The following is a 26,966-nucleotide window of genomic DNA, read 5'->3' as shown; positions in this document are numbered from 1 at the left end:
TTCCGAGGACATGGCCCTTGATAAGAAGATGTGGAGGTCGAGCATTAGGGATGAAGGTTAAGAGGTAGTTGAGCATTTATCTACTCTGTACTGGGTGTGAGGCTTGTGTGACAGTGTCTTGTCTTAGACTGCTAGTGGTTCATATTATATTCATACTTCGCTCCATTTTCCTAGTACCTTGCCATTGTTACTGGTCATTGATATTGCTTTTTTCATCTATTTTTCTGGTTCTTAGGTTACTGGTATTATCTTTCTTGTCTCTGTTACTATTATTGATTTATTGTCTCTTTTCGTCTTCTTGAGCCGAGGATCTATTGGAAACAACCTCTCTACCCCCATCAGGGTAGTGGTAAGATCTGCGTACACACTACCCTCCTAGATCCACTTGTGAGATTATATTAGGTTGTTGTCGTTGTTGTAACTTAGCTAGACATGCCGGGAACAAGTTTTACCAGTTTCAGGTTTATTTACGTTAACATTACAGTTTATACAATATATTTACAAGTTCTTTACATATTTGGGGAAGAGCTATAATTGATCTTCAAGATGCTGACCACGTTGACTCCGATGAATGGCTGCTATACACATAGGAGTTCTTGCTTGAACAAGCTGCAACAATCCTGTCAAACAAATGAAGCAAGCTTCTTATAAAATTCAAGTACTCTCCGAACCCCAACGTGTGTTTAAATTGGAAGGAACGCATAAAGAAGGAGAAGACACAACTGGATTTGCTAAACTTGTGACACTGAGGATAAAAGATTGGAAAAACACACCTGCTATGTCCAATTCTTCTCGGAGCGAAGTTGCATAAGCTGGTCCCTCCAAAGAGCTACAATACCCAATAGACAAGTGCAGATTAAAAGCTTTAACCGAGTTACAAACAGCAGAAAGCTTGGCACTCCTAAAAGTTTTCAACTATGTAGAAAACAATGCAAACATAGACTCTCGATTTTACATTTTTTGCGCTACATATGAAGACATTTCATGCACCTACCCAGTTCATCCTCTCCCAGTCCCCAAAGGGTTTAAAAGCCCCGGGTACAGATCATGACAGAAAAAGAAGAAATGTTAAAAATGCATAAACCAAAAACCCACCCCCACCCTACGCGGAGTTAGGAGCAGTTTTCAGGAAACACAAGTGGATGAAGGCATTTTTATCCTTAGTGAGAACTAAGAGGTTAGCATTCCAAATTGATGACCACATTTCAGGTCCTATAGAAAAAACAAATAAATTACTTTAATTATTGACTACTACACGCAATCAGTCCAATTACTTAGTAACCAGAGAGATAGAAACAAAATTGACCAAATCCTAGGGAACAGTTATAAAAATGCTCCTACTTTTTGGTTATATTTTGCAGCTATCAGGCTCAATATCTAAATTAATGTGGTTGGCGACAAAAATTATAATGACAACATCTTTTACCAGTTGTAAAACCCCCTGCAAGTTTCTCTGTAGCTGTAAAACTCTCCATCTTACGATAAGAACTAAAACTAAAAGTTTTTTAATAGTATGAAAAGAAAGGTAGTCGACAAGATAGTTATATGTTAATGTTCCACATAATTTCTAGACAAGTAAACAAAGTCTACCTGCATCTGTGTATCGTTCTTCAACTGCAGCAACCAGCATGTTACGCACTAGAATAAACTCCTTTGCTTCAATGGATGGGTGTCCAGTGGGTCTGAATGGATAATGCAAGTTAGAACTATATTTCGTTCAAAAAAGGCATATCTAAGGCGTCATTCTCATATCTGAATGCAGACATATCAGGTTATATTAGAGCTTCAGCTAGTTTTGAATTTTCAAACTACTGTTTTTCACTTATATACTAGAAACAAAAGATATGCACCATATTAGATCCAATCATGTTTGGCACACAGATTCAGGAGAATCAATAGATGACTACTGAAGTACCAAATGCAACTTATTTGGACCAATATTTTTGAAGAATATCAACTTACCTGTCAAGCTGACTGAACAATAGGCCATCTGAAGCGGCAGTGTGCAGTGCAAGCTTTGCAGATTCAAGAATCCTCATGCCATCACTATACGCCAAGCTTTTATTGACTTGTATTGGCACCTAGGAAAATTAGAAAACACATAAGTCCTGATACTTCACTCTCTTTGGTTAAAAATTGTAATTCCACCGAGCTACAGTCACCAAATTGTAAATGGAATTTCAGTTTGTGGTTTAAAGGGGATTGTTAGCAACTGCATTGTGCATGTAATTGGGTAATATTTTCATCCTACATGCTTCTTTTATTTTTCGAGATTAGAAGCTAAAGTTATTGAGATAGATGAGGAAAAATGAGAAATAAAGGATAAAATTATTGAGATAGATGAGCTTAGAAAAAGTGGAAAAGGATTTTTCAATTCCATTAGCAATTTATCTCTTGCAAATGAAGAAATTCATATGCACAGAGACTGCCTACAACATGTAAGAACTTGGGAATAATAATGTCCATTACCATCAAATATGTCAAAAAATGCATTACATTCCAACTAATATACCTTGCATTGCACAGCAATGTTGATTGCATCAGAAGGACGAAGATCAAAGCTAATACTCTCAGCATTATTGTCCAACTGTTACCACAAGCACATGAAAGTCCGTAAAGTTGCATAGTACAAAATATATACATGCATTTGGGTCACATTTGCAACTAGTATATTTTATACATACCCTGGTTAGGTATAACTGGGCAAAATATGCCTCGTGCACTCTCTTGGTAACTCGAACAAGTTTAACCTTCAAATTACAACCTGTCAGATTAAACTTGAAAGGATATGGCAGTAATTGGTAAGCGTACAAACAACAAACTTACTACATAACCCATCTTCTCGACCATTTCCTTTAAAACTTGATACATTGTTGGTCTGGCCTGAAATGGAGCCAATATTTGTACCTTTTAGTAACAGCATAAAAACAATGCTTACTGTAACTGAATGGCCTTATCAGAATCAATATGAAACAGAAGACGTACAAGTTGGACATTACGTATAGCTGCCATGAGCAGCACACTTGGCATCTCCACTGTTGTATAAAAAGGAGACACAACATTAGGCAGCCTTATATCGAAAACACTCCCAAGAAAATGTGCCCTCACTAAACAATAAGTGAATTATGAACATACAAACAATTATAGGAAGAAGCAGCCCAGTTCCATCCTCCATCCTTAGTACGATCGCTGGTTGTGGAGCATAATCAGGTATATGACCGCACTGTGGATTGCTGGGGACGCATTTCAAATGTCTTCCATCTCTCATCTTGATCAAGAAACCATCTTTCCCACTTCGCACTTCAACTACACAGGATAATAGGAAAGTCATCACAAAAAATGTACCACACTTTTACTTTGACATGTGTTGAGACTTGGCAGCGTGCTTCGTTGATCCATTAAATGTTGAAAGATTGACTGTCTTGCAAATTTAGCAAAACAGTACTATTACAGAAATCTAGCAGAAAAGATAGGGAAAATTTTTCAGGAAATATTACTTCATCATATCATGGAAAACCATTTCCCGAAAAAAGTTAGAAGGTTTTCATCAATGGTTTTCACTGCCTTACTTATAAAATAAACTTCAGCAAGATCCTCTCTTTTCCATCAATGTTAAGTGAAGAAATAGTTTACTCCACTTGTACAAAAACAAACAACACACCACTATACAGCAAACAAAATGTCAAAACACAGCAGACATATCGCCCTGAACAACAAAATTAGCATACCAGCTTCAACCACGCTAGAATTCACATAATCAGCATCGCTTTCATTAAAATTCTCGGCCATGCTACCATTGCCATTTGATGATGAACTGAAACTGCAACCAATCAACTTGCTTACGCGTGATCGTGGTAGACGAGCCACACGGCTAGATATCCCATTGAATCCCCAGAACTCACTCCTCAGCATCTTAGCCTTTACTATAGATGAATTGACAGGACCTGTTCGCTTTCCGCAAACCACAGGGCAAACAATAGGCCCCTGTAGAGAGCTCATTTTGCCTAATTTGAAATCTATTGCACAATGATTAGATTATAATCCACTACTTCAGTTTTATAAAAGAGTAACTGCTCCTGTACTTTGGCGAAACACTTAGTAGTAGCTTCCTTTTTACAATTGGTGACTTATACACAGACAAACACAAAGATCATACTGGAAGAAATCATACATGGATACAAATTAATTAACCATAGTTAAGTGATAAACATTACACAAAATAGAAATGATATGCACTCCCTCCTCTCTAGTTTCAAGCAACTATTTCGTTTTTAGTCTATTCCAAAAGGAACGATTAATATAAATTTAAAAATAAATAAATTAAACTTCCAATTTTATAATTAATGATAAGTTTTTATAACCACACAAATAGTAAAACATGTTTAAGACCGCAAATTTGAAAAACCTTCATTCCTTTTTTTAACTTTGTGCCCAATCAAATAATTTACTTACATCCAATAATAATATATATCACACCTGAGTTATAAAGTTCTCTAGAGAGCTCTTAATCTTCAGCAGAACTGTAAGAATCAACAGCTTCTGATCATCAATTCATAGCTTCAACCAGAAGAAATGATCGAGTTTTCTGAGAATTACTGTATTGAATAGTCAAGAGTGTTTTTCCCAGAGCTAAAAAGAATAAAAGTTAGCTCCAAAACATCTATAGAATTGGATAATTGAAGGCCGACAGAAGAGTGAATGGATAAACGAGAAGAAATGGTGTGAGATTTAACATAATTGGGAACACAGTCTGACTACTTATAGGCATCCATAGAAATTATTTGGTCCACAAGCTAATTATAGAAGTTATAAAATGGATTAATAATAATATAAAATTATTATGGTATAAATAAAGTATATAGAAATTGTTATGTGAATATTATCTAACAATGTTATATTTAATATATTTGTATAAAGTATAAAATATTTAATCTATCTGCTCGGTATAAATTTCTAGCGCTGAGCTCCGCCCTGGTTGTGTGTACTACCCATAGAATACAAGTCCTACATTATCTATTATTCGAGAAAAATAAAGAGATGTAAAACATTACTGAAGTTTGACTATGCATGTTGAGACTACTTAGCTCAGTAATTGTTGAAAAATTAGTGGTATCTCAAGAGATAATGTCCATCTTAGTTTAAAAACTTTTTTCTCTTTCAAAAGTTATTTATATTTACTTACTATTTAGTAACTTTTAAAGTATTTAATAGAGTCAAACTAGCCGTTATATAGTTGTTAACTAGCCGTTAGAGCAACGGCTATATAAACATCGTCTTTAGAGAGTTAAAGGCACACTTTCATGAACAACTTTCTAAATCTTCTTCTTCCTCCTATATGCTAGGTTTCTTTCTTGAATTTTCTGCTAGTTATGTTCCCAATTTATAATTGAAAGATATGCCTAATTTTATTTATTATCGTGTAAGCAAAATATCCGTAAAAACAGTGTAACATGCCTCAAGCTTTGCTAAGTCCTATTCTAAGTAACCAATTTTTACAATAGATATGAGTTCTTATAACCTACTGCCTACTGTTTTAGATAGATTACTAGATACAGTTACTATAATTATATTTGTGGGGCTAACATTGACTTTTATAAGGTCCACTTGTATATGTTTTGGGAATTAGAAGTCTACTTTTATATGGATAAGGTATAGTTGCAATTATATTTTGATTTTTGGAGTAATGGGGCATTTCCCTAACAACTTCACTTTCACTTGTTATCTTTATACTGCTTATTACTAACATTTTAAAACTCAACATAATCGCATTTGAAATATTACACAAAATCAGTTTTCAGCTCTTTAACAATTTAAGGTCATTGAGTTATATATAAGTAACTGATGTTGGTCTAATCTAACCTTTTTGTCCATTTAATATTCTCTTCAATTATCATCAATATGATATGTAAGTCAAACCATCATATGGCTCTATGTCCAATTAAATATATCATATAATATGAGACATGAAACATTTATCTAAATATTTTAGAAGTCCTTAATAAAAAAGATATTATATGAACCGAAACAGATACAATACGAACTATGTTAGAAAAAATAGGAGAATACGGGACGAAATAATTAGGCCTTGATAGTGTAGTCACTATCCTTGAAGAATTTAAACCTCCCAATTTCGTTATTGCAGGGATTGTGAAAGAATTCCTTCAAGATTCGACAAAGCCTATGAAATTCGAATATCAACAATTAACTCGAATTTTCACTAGAACAAACTTTATGAATTGTAGATAGCAAAAAGAGAAAAAGATGAAAAATCGTTATTTTTATAATAATTTTCGTTTTGGAGAGAAATAAGGTATTCATAAACCCTTTTTAGGTGTCTGTGCCAACATGCACCTATTAATACCAATAGTCACCTTTTTGAATTTAAAGAAAACTGTTAAAAATATTTTTCTAAAATTTAATTAAAAAACATTTTAAATTAATTAATAAAATAATAGTTGACTAAAATATTAATTTCGGACTACTTAATTGGCCAAAGCCCAATTGCCCCAAGTGAATGCCCAATCTTGACTATTAATAATATAGTCAATTTTTACTTTCCTTCCGAAACATCCTCGAAAATATTCAAACTATATAAGACAAAGAAGTGCTTTTAAACACCTCTTTCTTTCTTTCTTTCTTTCTTTCTTTTTCCAATGAGAGACAAAACAACCTCTTCTCAAATACTCCCATCAAACACTAACTAATCTAACAAACTATACAAAAAAAAAATAAAAATTTTACTCTCCGTTCTATAGAACACATCGTATTGCCTTTGTTTCTCTATTATTGCTCAAAAACAACTGGCAAGGATCACTAATCCAATTACTTAATTAAAGACGAATAAAAGAAAGAGATGTTCTTCTTCTTCTTCTTCTATAATGATACTTTTATATTTTTGCAATGTTTTTACCATTATGCAACAGAATGGGTTATGTTAATGAACTAAATCGCCAATTGAAAATATCTATCGACATGGAAAATGACACAGAAATGAAACAGTGGCCGCCAATATTTATTAGCCTTGCAAAAGAAAAATCAAGCAACGTGTTGGATGAGATTATTTAGATGTTGATGCCTTTGTATCTTACTTGAATTTTGTGTTTAGTTCATTGGTCAACTTGTGGACTCAAAGTCTGGTCCATCTACTATAAATCGACGACTACAACTTATCAAGAGGAAGTGTGACAAATGGAAACAATTGAACTTTAACTGTATATGTCCGAATATCAATTATTGGAGAGTCTCCGTCCATGCCAAAAAGATAAATGTGTTATGAAATAAAAATAATTTAATAAAATATAACAAATAGAGATAGAATAAAGGAGTTTTTCATTTCTTCTTGTGTGTCTTTCCATTTACATAGCTTTTTATAGGCATAAAAGGTGAAGACTTACTATTATAAAATAGTGCATGGGATGAACATAAAGCATGAGAATCCATCCATAAGCTATACACACATGCGCATCCATGTCTATAAACTATTCATAACGCTCCTATTTGGATATCCATATATATAAAGAATAACATGTCTCATTAAGGACTTATTAGGAAAAAAACCTATTGGAAAGTACATAGTTATTTATAATATGCATTACTTATTGTCTCATTAAAAACTTTACCGCTAAAACCCAGTGAGCTAAAATCTTGGTTAAGGAAAAAAGAGTGGGGTATATATTTTACTTCCCCTAATGAAAATGTCACCTAATGTTTTGGAGACGATAAATTCCAATCTTATATATTAACTTCTCAAATGTGGAGGTTGGCAATGCCTTATTAAACAGATCCGCCAAATTATCGCTTGAATGAACTTGTTGAACGTCTATTTCACTATTCTTTTGAATTTCATGAGTGAAACCTTTTTTTTGGTGAAATGTGTTTTGTTCTGTCTCCTTTAATGTATCCTCCCTTCAGTTGAGCTATGCATGCAGTATTGTCTTCATACAATGTTGTTCGGATATTTCTTGTCAAACAACGACCACATGTTTCCTGAATGTGTTGAGTTATTGTCTCAACCAAACGCATTATCGGCTTGCTTCATGAATGGCTATTATCTTTGCATAATTTGAAGAAGTAGCAACCATAGTTTGTTTTGTTGAACGGCATGATACCACATATAAATAAATAGCCTGTTTGAGATCGAGCTTTATGTGGATAGGATATTTATCTTGCATCTGCATAATCAACTAACGCTGAGTTGGATTCATTTAAATAAAATAAACTCATATCATTGGTCCTCGTAGGTATCTAATTATATGCTTAATGCTATTTCAATGTCTTTGTGTTGGGGAAGAACTAAATCTTGCTAACAAACTTACTGAGAAAGCTATATCTCGTCAAGAATTATTGGCAAGATACATTAATGCCCCAATTACACTAAGATATGGTATTTCAACACCAAGAAGCTCTTCATTATTTTCATGAGGTCGAAATGGATATTCAAGTATATCAAGTTATCTCACAACCATCGGGGCACTCAATAGATGTGCTTTATCCATATAGAATCGCTTTAAGATCTTTTCGAACAAGAGTTCACAATTGCTCCATCTGCAGCTAGGTAAAAGTGGGAAATTTCGGGACTTAGCTCATGTTTGGAGTTGATTTGGAAGAGTAATTCTCAATTCGGAAGCTTTAAGTTGGGAAAGTTGACCAAGATTTGACTTTTGAGTAAACGAACTTGGAATCGGGATTTGATGGTTCCTATAGGTTTGTAAGGCAATTTCGGACTTGGACGTATGTTCGGGTTGAGATCGGATGGAAAGTTTCATTTTTGAAGGTTTTTGAATTAGCTAAGTTTGACTTAGAGTGAACTTTGGTGCTATCATACTCTGGGCAATGTTGTAGGACCTTGGATAGATTCATTTAGTTGGTTGGAACTTGTGAGTGAAGTTTGATCATAACCTAGAATGTCTAAGTATGATTCCGACGCGTTCGGCGAAGTTTGAAGGTTTGAAAGTTAAAAGAAGGATTTTGATCGTCGATTCATGATTTTGATATTATTCGTGGTGTTTAGAGCCTTTGGATAAGTTTTGATAAGGTATGGGGATTTGTTGTTGTGATTGGACGGAGTCTGGAGGGCTTCGGGTGTGTTTCGAGATGGTTTCAGACCATTTTCCTTTATATTGTGACTGCTGGTTTCTGGTGTTAGGGGTGTACATCGTGATCAAGGAGAAGGACTCGTGATTTCAGAGTGTTGTATGGAGATGGGAAGAATTTGTTCTTTGCGATCGCGACTAGGGGATCACGATAACGGTGCTTGATCTAGGTGTGCTTCGCGTTCGCATGGTGAGGATCATGAACGCGATGTGTTGTGGGGATGGCCTGGTTTGGAGGGTTGATTTTCACGATCACGTGGGAGATTCTGCGGTAGCGAATGATGAATTTCTAAGGCTGAAAGATTGGCCTTTGCGTTCGCAGAGCTGGGCTCGCGTTCGCGTAGGCATGGCTGGATGAGGGTTGCGATCACGAGATGATATCGCATTCGTGATGGAAGGTTTCTGGGCGAGGCTGTTTTGGCCTTCGCGACCGCGAGGTTGCTTCCGCGATTACATAGAACATAAGATAGCAAATCGGGATTTTGCTCATTTTCATCTCATTTTCTCTTTTGGAGCCGATTTTGGAGAGCTATATCATCCACCTATTGAGCGTAAGTGTTTCTAACCCGCTTTTGATTCTATTTCATGAACATGTATGGATTTTAATATGAAGAAATTGGGAGATTTTGGAAGAAAACCTAGAAATGGTATTTTTGAGTTTTGACCATGAAATTGGATATGAAATTGGGAATAAATTATATATTTGAGTTCGTACTATTATGGGTAGTATTTATGTTCGAGCACTTTCAGAATTGGGGAGCGTGAGCCTAGGAGTTGACTTTGTTGACTTTTCGTGTGGAGTTGGAAATTATTTCTAATCGTTAAATTATGAGTCTTTGAGTATATTTTGATTGGTTTGCATGTTCTTTTGACTAGCTTTGGATCGTTTGGCATTGTTTGAGATTATAGAGAGGCATTGGAGCCGATTATCGAATTTCGGAGCGAGGTAAGTCTTATGTCTAACCTTGTGAGGGGGAATTTACGCTGTATGTGCTATATTTTTTATGTGCTGCGTGTTATGGGAACTACGCACGTGTGAGGTGACGAATGTCTATACGTATGCTAGAATTTCTTGATCATGTCCGTGTAAACTTAGACTTACGTTATGCTTTAACTACATTATTTGAGTTATTCTTGCCTGTTTAAATCCCTTAATTTATATTTTACCTAAGACTAGACTTGCATATACTTGACGAGCTACTTGATTAGTAGTGAAAATTCTACTTCCTTTTACGGATTTCTTCTGCATTGAGCGTATTCATCCGAAAGTTTTTTGAATTTCATAACTCATACGTATATTCATGAGTGGGGCCATTGATCCGTCAAAGTTTTATATTCTTATGGGATTGGGCTGAACGCTTGAGCAATATTCTTATGGGATCAGGTTGTTTGCCTCAGTAATATCATGTAACATATTCTTATAGGATCGAGTTGTTCGCCTCAGCAGTATTATGAGATGCATCTATAAATCCAATTGTACTCGGCAGTGTACATTATTCTTATGGAATCAGGTCGTACGCCACTATAGGGTCTTATACCATCACTCTTATGGGATCATGTCGTTCGCCTCAGCAGAATCGTGCATAATATTTAATAAGGAGTCAGTGTATCTATAAATCCATCTGACTTGAGACGTGAAAATTTAGTGGTTATTGACCTGACATACATTACATTCGCGGTAGTATTGGGTATTCGAGGACGTTGTGTTTACTCTTCTGTGGATGATTGTGGTATGTACATATATCTGTTTCCATTATTTTATTTGCTATGCTTCATACCTGTCTACTTTTATTGTACTTGATTTACTGGACCACTAGTAAGTATCGAAGTCGACCCTTCGTCACTATTTCTTCAATGTTAGGTTAGATACTTACTGTGTACGCATCGATTTACGTACTCATACTATACTTCTTCACTATTTGTGCAGGCAATGAGACATGTACTTTTGGTGGTTATCTTGACTCATAGGCGCAACTGCTGAGGAGACTTTATGGTGAGATGCACTCCATGTTACGATCCACAGCACACAGAGTCCCTGTCTTATTCATTTATCATACCCTGTCTATTTTATGTTTCAGATATATGTTGTAGTAGTATTGTACTTCCTAGTAGATGCTCATGCACTTGTAACACATGATTTTGGGGATTTAGATTCTTGTTCTTGGCAGTATTCCATTATGATTCTGGGTTTATATTTGACCGTGTTTGAACCTTTAAGTTAATATCAATATTTTATTATGAAAATAAACGATTCCAGCTATTTTATTTCATTGTTTATTTCGAGATACGCTTGAATTATCTATCATCTGGTTGATTTAATTGTTGGCTTGCCTAATGATAGGTTGGCTGCCATCACGGCCTATGGTGGGAACTGAATCGTGACAGATAACTTGTGAGCCTTATCTGCACAAGTACTGCTGCATGCAAAATAACATGACCCTATACTAAAATTGGAAGTTTTTTTTTTCTCATAAGCATTGGTTTAGCAATCAATCAGAGATATTTGATCAATGATTCCGCTAGACCATTTTGAGTATGAACATGAGCAACCAGATGCTCAATTATTATCCAGTTGATATACAATAGTCATTTAAGGCTTGGGATGTAAACTTACCACCATTATCAAGACGAATTGTCATAATTGCATAATTTGAAAATTATGCTCTTAACCTTATTATTTGAGCCAACAATCTCACAGATGCCATATAGTGAGTTGATCACAAGTACACACGTGTCCATCTTTTAGATGCATCTATCAAAATCATATAAAATTTGAATGGTCCACATAGAGGGTGTATGAGCCCCACATATTTTACCCTGTATACGTTCCAAAAATGTAGGGAATTCTTAGTTTCTGATGGTCTAATAATCAATTTTCCTTGAGAACAAGCATCACAAGAGAATTCTTTAGATTGAAAAATCTTTTGATTCTTCAATATGTGCCCATGTGAATTCTCAATTATTTTGCGCATCATATTAGAACCGGGATGGCCCAGCCGGTCTTGCCAAATAATAAAATTATTAGAATCACTAAATTTCTTATTTACTACGACATGTGATTCAACCACACTAATACTTGTGTGCTACAAGCCAGAGGAAAATGCGGGTAACTTTTCATGTATACATCTTTTTCCGCTGTTATTGTAATAATATAAAGGGATTCAACATTTCCCTCATTGGAAGTCTCAACATGGTAGCCATTTTGGCGAATAGCTTTGAAACTCAATAAGTTTCTTCAAGACTTACTACAATACAAGATATTATTTATAGCCAATATTGTTCAACCAGGTAGTAATAAAGCCGCTCTTCTAGAGCCCTCAATTAATTTTATACTACCTGATATTGTATTCACATGGGCCTATTTCATAACCAAATAAGAGAAATATTTCTATTCTCTTAGTATAGTGTGAGTTGTAGCACTATCCATAAAGCATATATCTTCATTACTCATCTTGGATCCAACTGAACACTGGAAATTTAATTTTCTTCATCAAATAAAAGTATATTATAAGAAATACACAAAACTAACAACATTATAAGATAACTTAAGGTACATGAAAATTAAAGCAACTTAAGAAAGAACAAGACAATTAAAATACAGAAATAAAAGCAATAACATAATTGTATTTCCAGTGTCACAACCCAAAATCCAACTAGCCATGATGGCATCTAACCCAACCCATTAGGTAAGCCAATTTACAAATATCTGATTCAATTAATAATTAACTAACTCTAATACACTCCCCAAGGACTGGTAATACAAATCATGAGCTTCTAAGATTCAGAATTTATAAAACTGGTGTGGAATAAAAATATGTCATCTGTCTGGAATATACATGAACAGATTAAAAATTCTAAAGCTATCATGAACAAGAGGCACCAATGACTGGAACACAGGTACATCTTCAGATCCATCTTCCGCAGTACACAGTAATATCAACATCAGAAATCTGCAAGCATGGTGCAGAAGTGTAGTATGAGTACAACCGACCCCATGTACTTAATAAGTAAAAAACCTCACATTAGGTTGAAAGTAGTGACGAGCTGGGACAAGGGTGAGAGTCCAACTCCAATAACTAATAACATCTCATAACAATACAATTTAAAGCAGCACAAGTAATAACTCAATAATAACATGCTCAGCTTGTATACAGTTATGGAAAATAAATATTTTCTTTTCAAGTATAACAGTAAAACTCAAATCTTTTGCCGAACATCACCGAAATATGAGTAAGTCTGAAATCTGTGTTATTTCTCAAAAACTTTAACGACAGATAAGAAATTTCATTATCAGATGACATGGAGAAAAGTACTACTTTATGCCTACATATCAAGTATGCATGTCTAATGCAATGCAGCACAATGATAAACTCATGTACTCACACTCTCAGAGTACTCAATCACTCAGCACTGCATATGGCCAATCCAGCCCAGGGAAGATCCATCCCATATATATACATAATAAATGACATTCAGTCACTCAGTATTGTATAGGGCCAATCCAGCCCAGGAAACTCCATCCCAAATATAATAAATGACTCGGGCAAGACCCTTGCCCAGAAAAATTAGAAATAAATAAGGCAACTCCATGCCCTAGGAAGTCCATCCCAAATATAATATCATTTGCGCTCATTGTGGGGGGGTGTAGCGCTCACTGGGGAGGGTGCAGACTCCGGAGGGGCTCCTTCAGCCCAAGCGTTATATAAAGCCAATATTGCCTACTGCGACGTGCAGTCCGATCACATAATAATAAAGCCTGTAAAGCCTGTTGCGGCATGCAGTCCCGATCCATATAATAATAAAGCTTATAAGACCTGCTGCGGCGTGCAGCCCCGATAAAATATATGGCCTGTTGCGATGTGCAACTCGATCCCATAAATAACCTCACAAGTGGATGAATATGACTGAGTATGAAATAAAAATTTAAACAATTAATTCAACAACAATACCACCTCTGTGGGTCACAATAATATCAGAATATAGCCTTAGCATGATTTTTAACATGATTCTCAGTTCAATTTCTTTAACACATGAAAGTGCATGGATAATGCTAAGATTATTTGACTATAAAATTCCACGAAATCAATTACGTCACAATTTATATGGTGCACGTCCACACGCCCGTCACCTACCATGTGCGTCACCTCCAAACAAATCACACAGCACGTATATTCAGGGTTTTTACCCTCATCTCCAAGTTTAGAAATGTTACTTACCTCAAACCGTGAAATTCTCTATCCCAATATGCCTTTGCCTTGCGAATCGGCCTCCGAACGCCTCGAATCTAGTCAGAATTAATTCGATACAGTCAACACAAATTATAGGAATCAATTCCATGTGAAAATACTAAATTTTCCAATTAAATTCGAAAATTTACCCAAAAATTGACAATGGGGACCACGTCTTGGAACCCAATAAAAGTTACAAAATATGAACGCCCATTCAATCATGAGTCCAACCATACCAAATTTACCAAATTCCGACATCAACTCGACCCTCAAATCCTCAATTTAACCTTAAGGGTTTTCATAATTTTTCCAACTTACACTACTAAAAAATCTAGTTTTAGCGACGAACAAATTCTGTAGCTAAAAAGAAAATCCATCGCTAATCTCATTTAGCGACAGATTATCAAAAACTCCTGCTAGCAACGGATGATTTAGCGACAGATTAGCAACGACGTTCGTAGCTAATTCTATTTTTTTGTAGTGTTAAAATACCAATTAAATGCTAACAATAATAATAAATTAGGGTAATTTGACCAAAATTGAGTTAAGAACTCTTACCCCGATATTTTTCTTGAAAATATCCCGAAAACCACCTCTCCCCGAGCTCCAAATCGTAAAAATAGAAAATGAGACAAACTTAAGTTCTGTTGCCCAGTCATTACCCTATGCGATAGTGAAAAATTCTTCGCGATCGTAAAGCACAAAAATTTCTAGAGCATTTTTACTCTATGCGATCGCGGCCATTTCCTCGCGATCGCGAAGCACAAACTTCTATTACACTTCCCAAATTCTTCTCAGACAGCTTGTAGTTTATTGTCATAATATTTTTTAAAACACTCCAAATCAAGGGCTACAACTTTCATTTTTGGATCATCTCCAAATTTCTTGTAGGTTGCGAGATATAAGCTTTCAAAGTCGAGTCACTGCAGCAGAGATTTTATCCTATGCGATCGCGTGCAATCGCATGCAATCGCGATGCACAGTTCCATTTTTCATATTTTTCTCTTCACTATCGTGGCCAGGTCCACGCTATCGCACTGTACACCCCTGTAGCCAAAAATTAGCAACTTGAAATGGCCTCGAAATGGTCCGAAACTACCCTGAAACTCATCTTGTGCCGAAACATGCCAAATCAATCTAGAATGACTTCAAATTTTATGTACAAGTCATAAATAACATAATGAAGCTGTTCCAATTTCCGAAATCGGATTCCGACCCCGATATCAATAAAGTTAATTCCCGATTAAACTTCCAAACCTTCAATTTCTTACTTTCGCCATTTCAAGCCAAATTCAACTACGGACTTCAAAGTAAAGATCCAGACACACTTCTAAATGCGAAATTACCATACAGAGCCATTGAAATCATCAAAACTCCATTACGGAATCATTTGCACAAACGTCAAACTCCGATTAACCCTTTTCATTTAAGCTTTCAACATGAAATTTATTCTTTCGAACTAATCAATACCTAAAAATCAAAACCGACGATTCACACACGTCATAATACATCATATGAAGCTATTCAAGACTTCAAATAGTTGAAAGGAGCGCAAATGTTCAAACCGACAAGCCGGGTCGTTACACCCAATAAATAAACAAACTTCAGTTTTGATCCCCAAAGAAGTCTCTAACTTCCAAATGAGTAACATCATTGAGGTCTTCAAAATCGTCACCTTTAAAAGTGTTATTTGTCTTGACATTATCATCATATTTGTTTGAAGATCATGCCTCAATATCATTTTGAAAGGTTAAGTGTGACTCCACTGGGGCATTAGCAGAAGATGCTCCAACATTATTTGCCTTTCTTTTGATGGAGTTTTGATAAAGCCTGACAAAATGCTCAGGTGCACGACATTCAATTTTCCAATAACCTTTCATGCCACAACGGTGGCAGTTACCGTTTTTTCCTCTTGAAGGATTGTTTTAAGAACCCATATTGTTCTCTCATTTTAATGACCACCATAGTGACGATTATTATATCGTCCCTTGACATTGCCACGTCCACGTATATTAATATGGCCTCGATAATTATTTTATCTTCTTTCAGACTTATTACGTGCCGCTACCACATTCGCTTTTGCGAATGGAGAAGATCTAGTGGGACATGCTTCGTGATTTTTCATCAAAAGGGTATTATGCTGCTCAGCCACAAGAAGATATGAGATCAACTCATACTATATTTTAAAATCCCTTTCACGGTATTACTGTTGTAATACCATATTTGATGCATGAGAAGTCATAAAAATCTTTCCAACATGTCCTAATTATTTATAGCTTTCCAACATAATTTTAATTGGGAAGTTATTCTAAATACAATAGAGTTATACTCGCTTATGATCTTAAAATCTTACAACCGTAAGTGTATTTACTCATAACGAGCCCTTGGCAATACCATTGCCTTAAAGTGGTCATACCTTTGCTTCAACCCGATCCACAATTCAAGTGGATCTTTCACTGTCAGATATTCAACTTTCAATCCTTCATCCAGATGATGACGAAGGAAAATCATAGCCTTCACTTTGTTCCTGACTCGATGCCTCATTACCTTGAGTAATGGTATCACCAAGACCTTTAACGTCTAAGTGAATTTGAGCATCGAGAACCCATGATAAATAGTTCTTTCGAGAGATATCAAGTGTCACAAATTCAAGTTTTGATAAATTTGACATGGTAAAAGCTATCATAAAAAATGAATTAGAAATAAAGAGAACAACTAAAAATAAGTTTCTGAATGCCAATAAATAAGAATCATATGAGTTTAGTAGATCCTAACGATATATTGATGTAAATACACGTTAGCTGTTAATATTAATGCAAATATAAGTTTGTACATACTTCACATATCACTGTGATTAACTTATATATATGACACTAAAACTTAGTGAGAAAATGCATGCTTCTGCTTATAGCTGTGAAGCACAAAGACATAGACAATTAGTTACAATAGCAACATACACGGAGATCTAATCGTTGAGCCAATAACTTATAGTATTCCAAGACATAAATTTTCAAGATACATGAAACGATATATCACAGTGCTTTCATATTTTCTAACATATATATGTTAACTATTTTATCTCATATGCCTTAAATATATCCATAAAGTAATGGGTAGACTAAAAACTGCAAATGCACATCTAAGCTAAATATAACTCAAAGAAGAAACCATACCATTTATTAGCAATGACTTATCAAGTGAACTAACCGAAAATGAAATAGTAAGCAAGTATTGGCACATCAAAGTGCATTATATTTGTTTATTAAGTTAAACAATATATGTTGTGAAAATTGAAAATCCACTTGAAGAGGATTAGAATTTCGTGTTGATAACGTGTAATGAAATAAAAGTAATTTAGTAAAATATAACAAACATAGATAGAAAAGAAGTAATTTTTCACTTCTTCTGGAGTGTCTTTCCACTGCCATTTACATAGTCTTTTATAGGCATAAAAGGTAAAGATATACTATTGTAAACTAGTGCATGGATGGACATAAAGCGTGAGAATTCATTCATAAGCTATTCACACATGGGGTGTCAATATCTATAAACTATTTATAACACAAAGCATTTTTTCTATTTTTCTATATTTTTTATAAGTTGAAATTCCACGTTTCAAGGTCAATGATGCTTCAACTATAAGATTATGGTTTTTTTTTCTTTTCAAATTATTACTATAGTGTCAGTGAACTCCTGAATAGTGGAGAGGAGAAGATGCAAGAGGGAAGAGATTCTAATGGCATTGAAATCATGTACTATATTGTGCAGAATAGAATCGCAACAATTAACTGTAAGATATGAGAGAAATGAGCGCAGATAAATCACCTCTGAGTAAGTTTGTTTTCTAAAGAAGCAATTTTTCTTTCATGGATTTCGTCCCATTCAAGCCATAACAATCCGGTAGCTATAGCTATCCAAAAGTGAAAGCGAAAGGCTTTTAAGCGGGCACGGATGCCATTGTCACGCTTCGCGCTGCCCTATTTATCAGCACACTACAACTCCAATGCAAGGAGTAGGATAATAAACATGTCCCTTGTGATAATTTACATTGGTTTTTTCTATTTTGACACTCATTAAGTGATGGTAGTCGCTTTTTCACTTTTGCTAAAACTACAAATTAAGCCAACATTGAGGGTTACGATAGACGGATCTAGGATTTGAATTTTATGGGTTCAATCTTTAAGATTTTTAGCATTGAACTCATTACGTATTTAAAGTTATGAGTTCATATCTATTACTTATTATAATTTTAAAAATTTTTACACATAAATTTATGCTTGGCATCGTAAGTATTGGGTTTGGTTGAACCCGGTACGTATACATTGCATCCGCCTCAGTGGGTTTATGGGCTTATGAAAGGAATCCATTTGAAAGAGGAGATTTTTATCAATCTATATTACATTATAAACTTATTTATCCCTCATAGATATGTTATTAACTAATTATAATAGCATATATAATTTACCATTTATACACAAAAATAATATATTAGACTCCAATCCTACCAATTTTAGGCTTCATTCTTCTCTATTTTTCTTCTCTGTATAAATATTTCTCTCTTCGTTCCTCTTTGATCCGGCTTTTGCAGATGAACATGCTCGAAGTTTTGAAGAATGGTGAAAAAAAATGATTCAACTGATTAAAAGCCATATAATACAAATATGAAGCACCAATACAAATGGGTTAGCAGAACTATTTTTAGATGAATAAACAAAAAATTATCAACAAGAGTGGCATTTGAAACTAAACTGAAACGAATTAACGGTGTAATTGAAACTAAACTGAAGTTGGTCGTGTATACATGAGCTTAAACTCCAATGATAGCCATTAGAAAGCTTAGAATTTGAATTTAAAAATTGAAATTTGCAAAATTATTTTTTGTTTGGATTGGATATTGTTGCAAATGATTGGGAATATCCTTTGGAGTTTATATCTTAATTTTGACAAAATTTGGTGAAGATTCGAGATGGTTTTGGTTGGAATTTCATATTGAAACTCGAAAAAGAAAACATAAACAAATTGTATATATTTTGTTGCTCGAGTGTAGAAACGATATATAAAATATCTACAACTTACATAATTATATACAACTTGTATATAAATTATAGTTTTTTACCGGATTCTGTACAAAAAAATTGTATTTAAGTTGTAGATAAATTGTAGACTTTGACCGGATTTATATATATTTTGTAAACAAAATTTAGTTACTTTATATAAATATGAAAACTTAGACAAACCGAGTAAATAAGTTTAAAATCTAGTATATATACGAAAAAGTTCCTTGAAACTTGAAAGAGTCTGTTATGACATAAACGAGGCCAAGTTAGGCCCAAATTTTAGGTCGGCCGAGAGAGATTTACAAGGAAAATGGGGATTGTAAGAGCAACTTGTGGTTGGGGGGGGGGGGGGGGACTTTCCCTTAGGAATAGCAAGTTTAGATTAATGATGAGAGAGAAATATGGATAGATTAATATGGATCAAAATTAATTCCTTAAACCGTGAATTATGTTTAAAAATTTGAAGACCACTAAACATTCATGATCCTTAATAAATGCTGTAATCGTAAATGAATGTGCTCTTTTTGGAACAAAGCAAAAGTAAAATCTCGATAGGAAGGAACAGTTACTCAGATGAGTTCCTAGTCCCATAGCTGATTATGCGTTGCATTTAATTCGCGCAAATTATTGGTTAAGAAAATAAGTACATAAGTAATCATCTAGTTATAGAACCTCAAACAAAGGCCCTCTAATATGTAAGTTAATTATCGACTTATCGTGCATCGAAAATTATGATTGCGTTAGCTCACAAACTGGGGTGCATTTTCTCTGTCTTTCTAATTATATTTCTAGGTTAACATTTTCACTTATGGCAGATGCTTCCCTTTACATATATAGTACTAAACTAAGTTCATCATTTGTACATGCATTTCATATCGTAAACACAGAGAAAAAGCATGTACAAAATAAATGTAGAAATAAGGGGGGGCCTTACACTAAAAGATCATGAAACCTTTGTGATATAATGAACTCCAACTACTTGGTTAACTTCCCCACCTACCTTACCTCTGACACTTGGAAAAAATATTAATGCAACTTTAATCGTTGTACGCCTACTTTCCTATTCTAGTTTCCCTTGGCATTGTGGAAAAATAATTGGTACTTCTGATTTCTTATTTTGAAGTAGAAGGAAGAGACAGAGCTGTAGATGGAAGATTCAATAATAAGTCTTGTCTTATTAGGAGTTATATCGTGGACTACACTGTTTCTGTTAATAAGAAAGGTCTTTCCAAAACGTTCTTTTGATTTCTGTAACCGTTTGGTTTCCACAGTCCATGCATCTTTAGCAGTAATTTTGGCTTCCCTCTCTGTTCAAGATTGGAGCTGCCCACTCTGTCCCGTGGCTTCAAAATCTTCTCCCAAGCAGGTATATTTTCTAATTTTAATTTGTTTATTACCGTGATGTTTAGGTTAGTTTGCGCGTGTTTCAACAAATAACTCTGTGTACTTAAACTTAGGCAGACAAAAGAATCACCTTACGGTTTTTGCCTCTATTGAGATTTGAACTCTAATATCTCATGATTTTCATTCCACCCTGCACCATTGAACACATTTTGTATCTTAATTATTCTTTTGTTTTTTTTGGAAGTTAAACTCTAACAATGACTCTTGGGAAAAATAAAACAGATGAGGGCACTTGCAATGACAGCGGCCTATCTTATTTATGATTTTGTATGTTGCCTCTTTGACAAGAATGTGAAGATTGATAACTTAATTCACCATTTGGTGTGTGTTATTGGAATTGGAGCTGGCCATGCTTATGAACGGGTAACTAAGAGTATCTTATCCTAATTACAAGTCCCTTTTTGTTTTCTTTTTAATTAATTGGTTTTACGTAGCAAATATTTACTCCCTATTGCAGTGTGGTTCAGAAATGGTTGCCACGCTATGGATAACAGAAATTTCCAGTCCATTCCTCCACCTGAGGGAGCTTCTCAAAGAACTTGGATACAGAGACACTGACCTAAACTTCGCAGCTGATGTTAGTTTCTCAAATTTTAATTCATCTGCATTTACATTTTAATTTTTATTGAAAATGTATATATATAATAAGATCATAATCATTTTGAACCCACTGGCTCTAAATCATAAATTCGCCCCAGAACTAAACCATGAAAGTTTTATCCTCCAATATGGTCACAAGCACACTACTAGCCTAGGTTACTCAGGCTCTTCACTTTCGGTGCCGCACTTGTGTCAACACGACGTGGGTGTGGGTCTGGATCCGTACCGGATCTGATCAACTAATTTTGGATATTTTGACTTTGTTGGAGAAATTTGGGACATATACATTGATTTCCGAAATCAAAACAAAAGATATAATGAAATTGAAGAAAATAAAATACCTTGTATATAGAAATTTCTATGTTAGTCCTTTTCCTTGTATCTCCTCCTCGGATTCTCCTCTAAATCAATATTTTCTCCTTCTCGGGATACCTTATAAATTTTTCACATAATATCTCATAATTTAGACATATTTTTGTAACTCTATTTTTAGATATTTGAATTATTTTTAGCTAAATCTCTGCGCCCATATCCGTACGCACTTAAAATTTAGATCATTACTAGATACCCGCACCCGAGTCCTGCAACTTAACTACTAGCAATCTCTAAGCCAAGATTGATCTTTTGCAGGTTTTGTTTGCAGTCATCTTCAGCATTGCTAGGATGATAGGGGGGCCATATCTTGCCTATGTTACTCTTTCTGCTGATAATCCAATCCTCATAAAGGTAATGTTCTACGCTTATTTTCCACACAAATTTAGGATCAAATGTCCCCTACAAACATTTTATATTAGAATAACAATTAATGTTGTTGAAATTTCTAGGCCATGGCTTTGGGGCTGCAACTTGTCAGTGCTTTCTGGTTCTACAAGATTGTGAGGATGGTGATGTACAAATTTTCAAGGAGAACAAAATCTGTAGCTGTTTCTTCAAAGAAGTAATTTGCTGACTAATTTTTATTATCCAGAAACTCAATTTCTTTTGTACCAAAATTATATTAGCATTTGATGAGCAGCAAAAATTCACTTTAAGGCTGACTACTTTCACAAAAGAGATAGTAGCTTGTTGCCTGCAACACAGATTCATTTGTCCTACTCCATGCATGTTATTAAGCAGAGGCGTATTTAGGGCAGGTTCTATGGGTTCAATCAAACTCATTACTTTAGGCTCGAATTGTGTGTACATATACCAAAAATAAATAAAAACACATTAGAAGATCACATTTTTTAAATTCACTGACTCTAGATTTTGAATTCGCTTCCGGCTCATTAAGCAAGCAGCTCCATTAAGAGCAAATAGAAAGAGCACAATCCTTTGTTTTGAAAGAGCATATCTAAATTAAAGTTATAACTCCACAAGACGAAATGACTGCGAACTTCATTACCAACTCTCAGTTCAGCAGATTGATAGTTTATCAATAGCATCATAATCCAACACCAAGAAGCTGTAAGAATAAAGAATAATATGCGCAATAAATGGCACCCAAATAATTATCCATTGAATTGAATAATTCGGTTGCAAATTTAATTTTTGGATAAATTCACAAATAACTATAGAACACAAAATAATTAGGAGCGCTACACAAACCAAATTATTTACCCAGCATTTGGGTTCTCGGAATAGTACACACTAAATCAAAATGCTTACACATTCTATCATCGTATATCAGCCCAACTTAAGAATTGGAGGCCATTGAAGAATACTGATGCGGCACCACAACTCTTTTCTCCTTTTCTTTTTTCTTTTTTGCCCTTTTCGAATTCCATTATTTTTCCCCAAATCATTTTTTTAATTTCTCTTTTTCTTCCTAATCTGGTTTCACTCACTTTTTCAGCTCCTTTTTTTCTTCTTCTATATCAATAAAAACAAATAACTGATACAGTAAACATTTTTTCATTTTCTCTATACCAATTATCGGAAAATAACTTACTCCATTTAATATACTTTTTTTCTTTATTTTTTGTTTTAGATTTTTTATTTTTTAAGTATGTGTATTACTGTAGGTGTTTCTAGCATATTGTTTATCAAAATAATATATCAGCATAAAAAAATGAAATATCAATATAATAAAATGATATATTGGTGTCTAAGATAATAGTATACTAAAACGATACTATTGTATGTGAACTCTTGCATCTACTTTTGGTGTAGTGAATTATATTTTCATAAAATTCCATCAAATACCTCGTTTAAGAAATGAATCGAAAATAATATGAGAACTACGCTGAAAATTTTAAAGAGGTTTGGGTTTGAAATTTCAAAAAAGTTACAAAAAAATGATTAAATTGTAACAGTATACTATTATATTATACAATATACTATAGCAGTATCATGTTGCATTAAACTATATACGGATGAATTATATATTATCTATTATATGGGTGAAAAACTCCATGTCATATACTTGACCTGGCCAACGGAGATAAAGCCTTTGAAGGCCGTGACGTGTCGATGTTGTGACGTGTCGACCTGACCTCAAAAGGTCGAGTTCACATAAAGGAGGCAAATCGTTGTCGAGGACAAGGTGGCTTGACAAAAGACGAGGACGAGGATGTGCATCCGTACTCAGTACGTAGTAATTAACAACTAGTTTAAGGATTTAGATTTCTTAAGAGAATATTCTAGTGGATATTTCTCTCTGTTATACTATCTAGGGTTTTGTGCTCCATGTACCCTTATAAATAGGAAGATATGTAGTTCTAGAAAGAGGATGAAGCATTTTTATAAAGAACAACATTGACATTCTCTGTGAAGATTCTCTCTTTATTGAATACATACAAATTTTGCCTTTATACTTCTTTTCCACTATCTTGCTCTCCCGATCTAAGAAGAATCGGAATATTCAATTGCTTATCATCATCCATTATTGTGAGAAAGCTCAGCGGAAAATCTCACTCTTGTCAGGTGAACCTTGTTCCATTTATAACATAAATGCCATTTATTGTCATTTATCGCTATCTTTCATATTCTTAAGCCATTATTGCTCTATGACATTCTTACCTAAACATACACTTTTAATACTCCTCATAAGAATATTAGATCTACTACTTGGACATTAGTATTGACTGAGATTAACCCTTTTTTCTATAAATCTAATTGTATAAAAACCTAGATCTAAATCTTGGGTCATACAGTATGGCGCCGTTTGTGAAGATTTCTTAGTCAAACCTTTAGTTTTCATTCAGATCTACAAATTTTGTGACTTGTTAACCTAACGTGCCTTTGAGTTATCCTTTCTCTCTGTGTATACAAGGATTCCATGGCAGGCAACCAAGGAAACGGAACAAAAGCTATGAACAACGTCCCGCTCAATCTTATGAGTGCCATCGACAGAGGATATGATACCCAAGATGAGGAGGTGATCCCCACGGCATCCCCCAGATTAGGGAAGTCGCATGTACCTTTCTACAACACAACCAAACCGACTGGAAATGGGGCTTCCATGTCTGCGGGAGAGGGTGCACCACCTTCTATGAAAAAGCTCCTCGAAGCCTGGCTAACCGACACTCTAGTTAATGTAATGAGCAAGCAAGCCCCATGCACGATCATGAAAACCACAAGAATCCAACCAAACCCTCCCACTTTAGGTAGCACTCATAAAATTGCTGATAGTGCAGATGACAACGTCCTCGCCGCTCTGTTAAAGATAATGTGGGAAATGGAAAATGAGAACAAAGCGCTCAAGGAACAAATGAAGGAGCACCAGGAATGGGTAGTCAAGATATCAGGTGCCCCCAAATTGTTACCAAAAAGAGACGCCGACAGGTTCGTGGCATAGTCATACAGGGAGGAAGCGGCTTCTCATGCCATACCAAAAACTTTCAAGATGCCCCATACCTTAGAATCTACGACGGAGCAACTGATCCCAAAGACCATGTAATCCACTATGTCACCGCCGTAAAAGGCAACGACTTCACCAAAGAGTAGGTGTCCTCAATCTTGTTGAAAATATTTGGTGAGATCCTCACAAGAGAGGCGTTGACATGGTATTCGCAGCTGCCATCCTACTCCATAAAAACATTCGAAGATATGGCAGACAAGTTCGTGACGGTACATGCTGGGGCCAAGAAAGCCGAAACGAGGGTGAATGATATCTTTGCCATCAAACAATCCCCAGGAGAGGGACTGGGGGACTTCCTAGCCCGATTCAACAGGGTGAGGATAACTTTACCAAATGTCTCCGAAGGAATGGTCATGACAACCTTTAAAAACGGGCTGAACAGAGAAGATTCAAAGGTGACCAGAAAGCTACAAAGCCGATAGATGACGTACCCGCCTGCTACCTGGGACGACATCCACAATGCCTACTATGCCGAGGTCAGGGCAGATGACGAAGAACTCAATGGGCCAACCCGATGACTCACCTCAGTACAACCCGAACCCTGGAGGGAACGCAGGGACAACGCGAAGAGATACCCTCCAGTATCACAATTAGGCAAAGATCGGCATCAACCTTACATCAGGGCACCCGTCCCCAACTTCTGTCGCGAAGATGGCCCCTCCAAGACGAGATCAAACATCCACAGAAACGATCGAGGTATGACCCCTACTATCTGCTCATAACTTTTGTGTATCACCTATAGAGGTGGTCTACGCACTTGAGAAGCTCAGAACAAAGGTGAAGTGGCCACCAAAGATGAGATACGACCCAAGCACCAAGAAGTCTGACGCCTTCTGTGAGTTTCACCAAGAATGTGGACACAAAAAGGAAGACTGCCACACACTTAGATTTGAGGTTGCGAACCTGCTATAGCAAGGGCACCTCAAAGAATTGCTCAGCGACAAAGGCAGGAATGCCTTAACAAGGGGTGGAGAACACACAGGACCACCTAAACCACCTTCGCTTGCTCGCACCATCAATATGATTATTGGTGGCAGTAATGACGCATCCATCAACGTCATCAAGTTCACCGCCACTAACAAACTCAAGAGATCAATTACCCACGAATAGTATGACGGCCTCGAAGAAAGTATCATCTTCGATGAGTCGGATACTGGCGGTTTGACTTTCCCTCATAATGATGCACTTATCATTACTTTATGGATTCTTGATATTGATGTTAAGAGAATTATGGTAGACGACGGAAGTGGAGCGTGCATCATCCATCCTTGAGTCCTTGTACAGATGCGACTTGAGGATAAGATAGTGCCGTGCTGCATTACACTAACCGGTTTTAACAATACAGTTGAACGAACTTCAGGCGAGATCATACCCCCCATCCTCACTGGTGGGGTGACGCTGGAGGCCACATTCCATATCATGGATCAAGACACCGTATACGACGCCATCATAGGTCGACCATGAATACATCTCATGAGGGCAGTCCCCTCCATCCTATACCAAGTGATCAAGTTCCCGACCCCCTGGGGAATATTCAGCATACGAGGGGAACAACGCACATCCCGGGAATGCTATTGGATCGCCCTGGATAGTACGACAACCCAACAAAAGAAAGAAGAGGAAAAAGAAGCATAGCAATTAGCAGGGTCGAGGTCTCTACATGTCGATGCCAAAGACACCGTTATGGACCCAGAAATGGTCAAAGCTATAGGATCAACCATAGAGGATCACGATCTCGTCTAGC

At 35.6% G+C, this 26,966-nt stretch overlaps 2 protein-coding genes across 2 annotated transcripts; one reads left to right on the top strand and one right to left on the bottom strand.

The window, feature by feature from the left end:
- Positions 1-446: 446 nt before the first annotated feature.
- LOC107799725 (bifunctional nuclease 1) lies at positions 447-4,735 on the bottom strand. The gene is made up of 11 exons (XM_016622864.2): positions 4,477-4,735; positions 3,729-4,016; positions 3,136-3,306; positions 2,986-3,035; positions 2,827-2,883; positions 2,685-2,750; positions 2,513-2,587; positions 1,963-2,081; positions 1,591-1,682; positions 774-829; positions 447-620 (listed from the first exon to the last, which is right to left on the bottom strand). Exons 2-10 carry the CDS (start codon positions 3,997-3,999, stop codon positions 777-779), a joined length of 954 nt encoding a protein of 317 aa, XP_016478350.1. The 5' UTR covers positions 4,000-4,016; positions 4,477-4,735; the 3' UTR covers positions 447-620; positions 774-776.
- Positions 4,736-20,438: 15,703 nt separating this feature from the next.
- Positions 20,439-22,409, top strand: LOC107799721 (uncharacterized). The gene is made up of 5 exons (XM_016622861.2): positions 20,439-20,743; positions 21,004-21,144; positions 21,239-21,358; positions 22,012-22,107; positions 22,206-22,409. The coding sequence occupies exons 1-5, from the start codon at positions 20,525-20,527 to the stop codon at positions 22,320-22,322; spliced, it is 693 nt and encodes a 230-aa protein (XP_016478347.1). The 5' UTR covers positions 20,439-20,524; the 3' UTR covers positions 22,323-22,409.
- The last annotated feature ends 4,557 nt before the right edge of the window (positions 22,410-26,966 follow it).

This window comes from Nicotiana tabacum, chromosome 15 (genome assembly GCF_000715075.1).
Source record: "Nicotiana tabacum cultivar K326 chromosome 15, ASM71507v2, whole genome shotgun sequence".
Taxonomy (NCBI): domain Eukaryota; kingdom Viridiplantae; phylum Streptophyta; class Magnoliopsida; order Solanales; family Solanaceae; genus Nicotiana; species Nicotiana tabacum.
Note: the sequence above shows the minus strand (reverse complement) of the source record. Positions and strands in the feature narration are given on the sequence as shown.

Excerpts from the sequence above, each read along its gene's own strand:
- LOC107799725 (XM_016622864.2), bottom strand. The coding sequence starts at position 3,999 with ATGAGCTCTCTACAGGGGCCTATTGTTTGCCCTGTGGTTTGCGGAAAG. Across the intron at positions 2,751-2,826 it reads TCGAGAAGATGGGTTATGTA|GTTAAACTTGTTCGAGTTAC; the intron begins GTAAGTTTGTTG and ends TGTAATTTGAAG. Across the intron at positions 1,683-1,962 it reads TTGTTCAGTCAGCTTGACAG|ACCCACTGGACACCCATCCA; the intron begins GTAAGTTGATAT and ends TTATCCATTCAG.
- LOC107799721 (XM_016622861.2), top strand. The coding sequence starts at position 20,525 with ATGGAAGATTCAATAATAAGTCTTGTCTTATTAGGAGTTATATCGTGG. Across the intron at positions 20,744-21,003 it reads CAAAATCTTCTCCCAAGCAG|ATGAGGGCACTTGCAATGAC; the intron begins GTATATTTTCTA and ends AAAATAAAACAG. Across the intron at positions 22,108-22,205 it reads ATAATCCAATCCTCATAAAG|GCCATGGCTTTGGGGCTGCA; the intron begins GTAATGTTCTAC and ends TGAAATTTCTAG.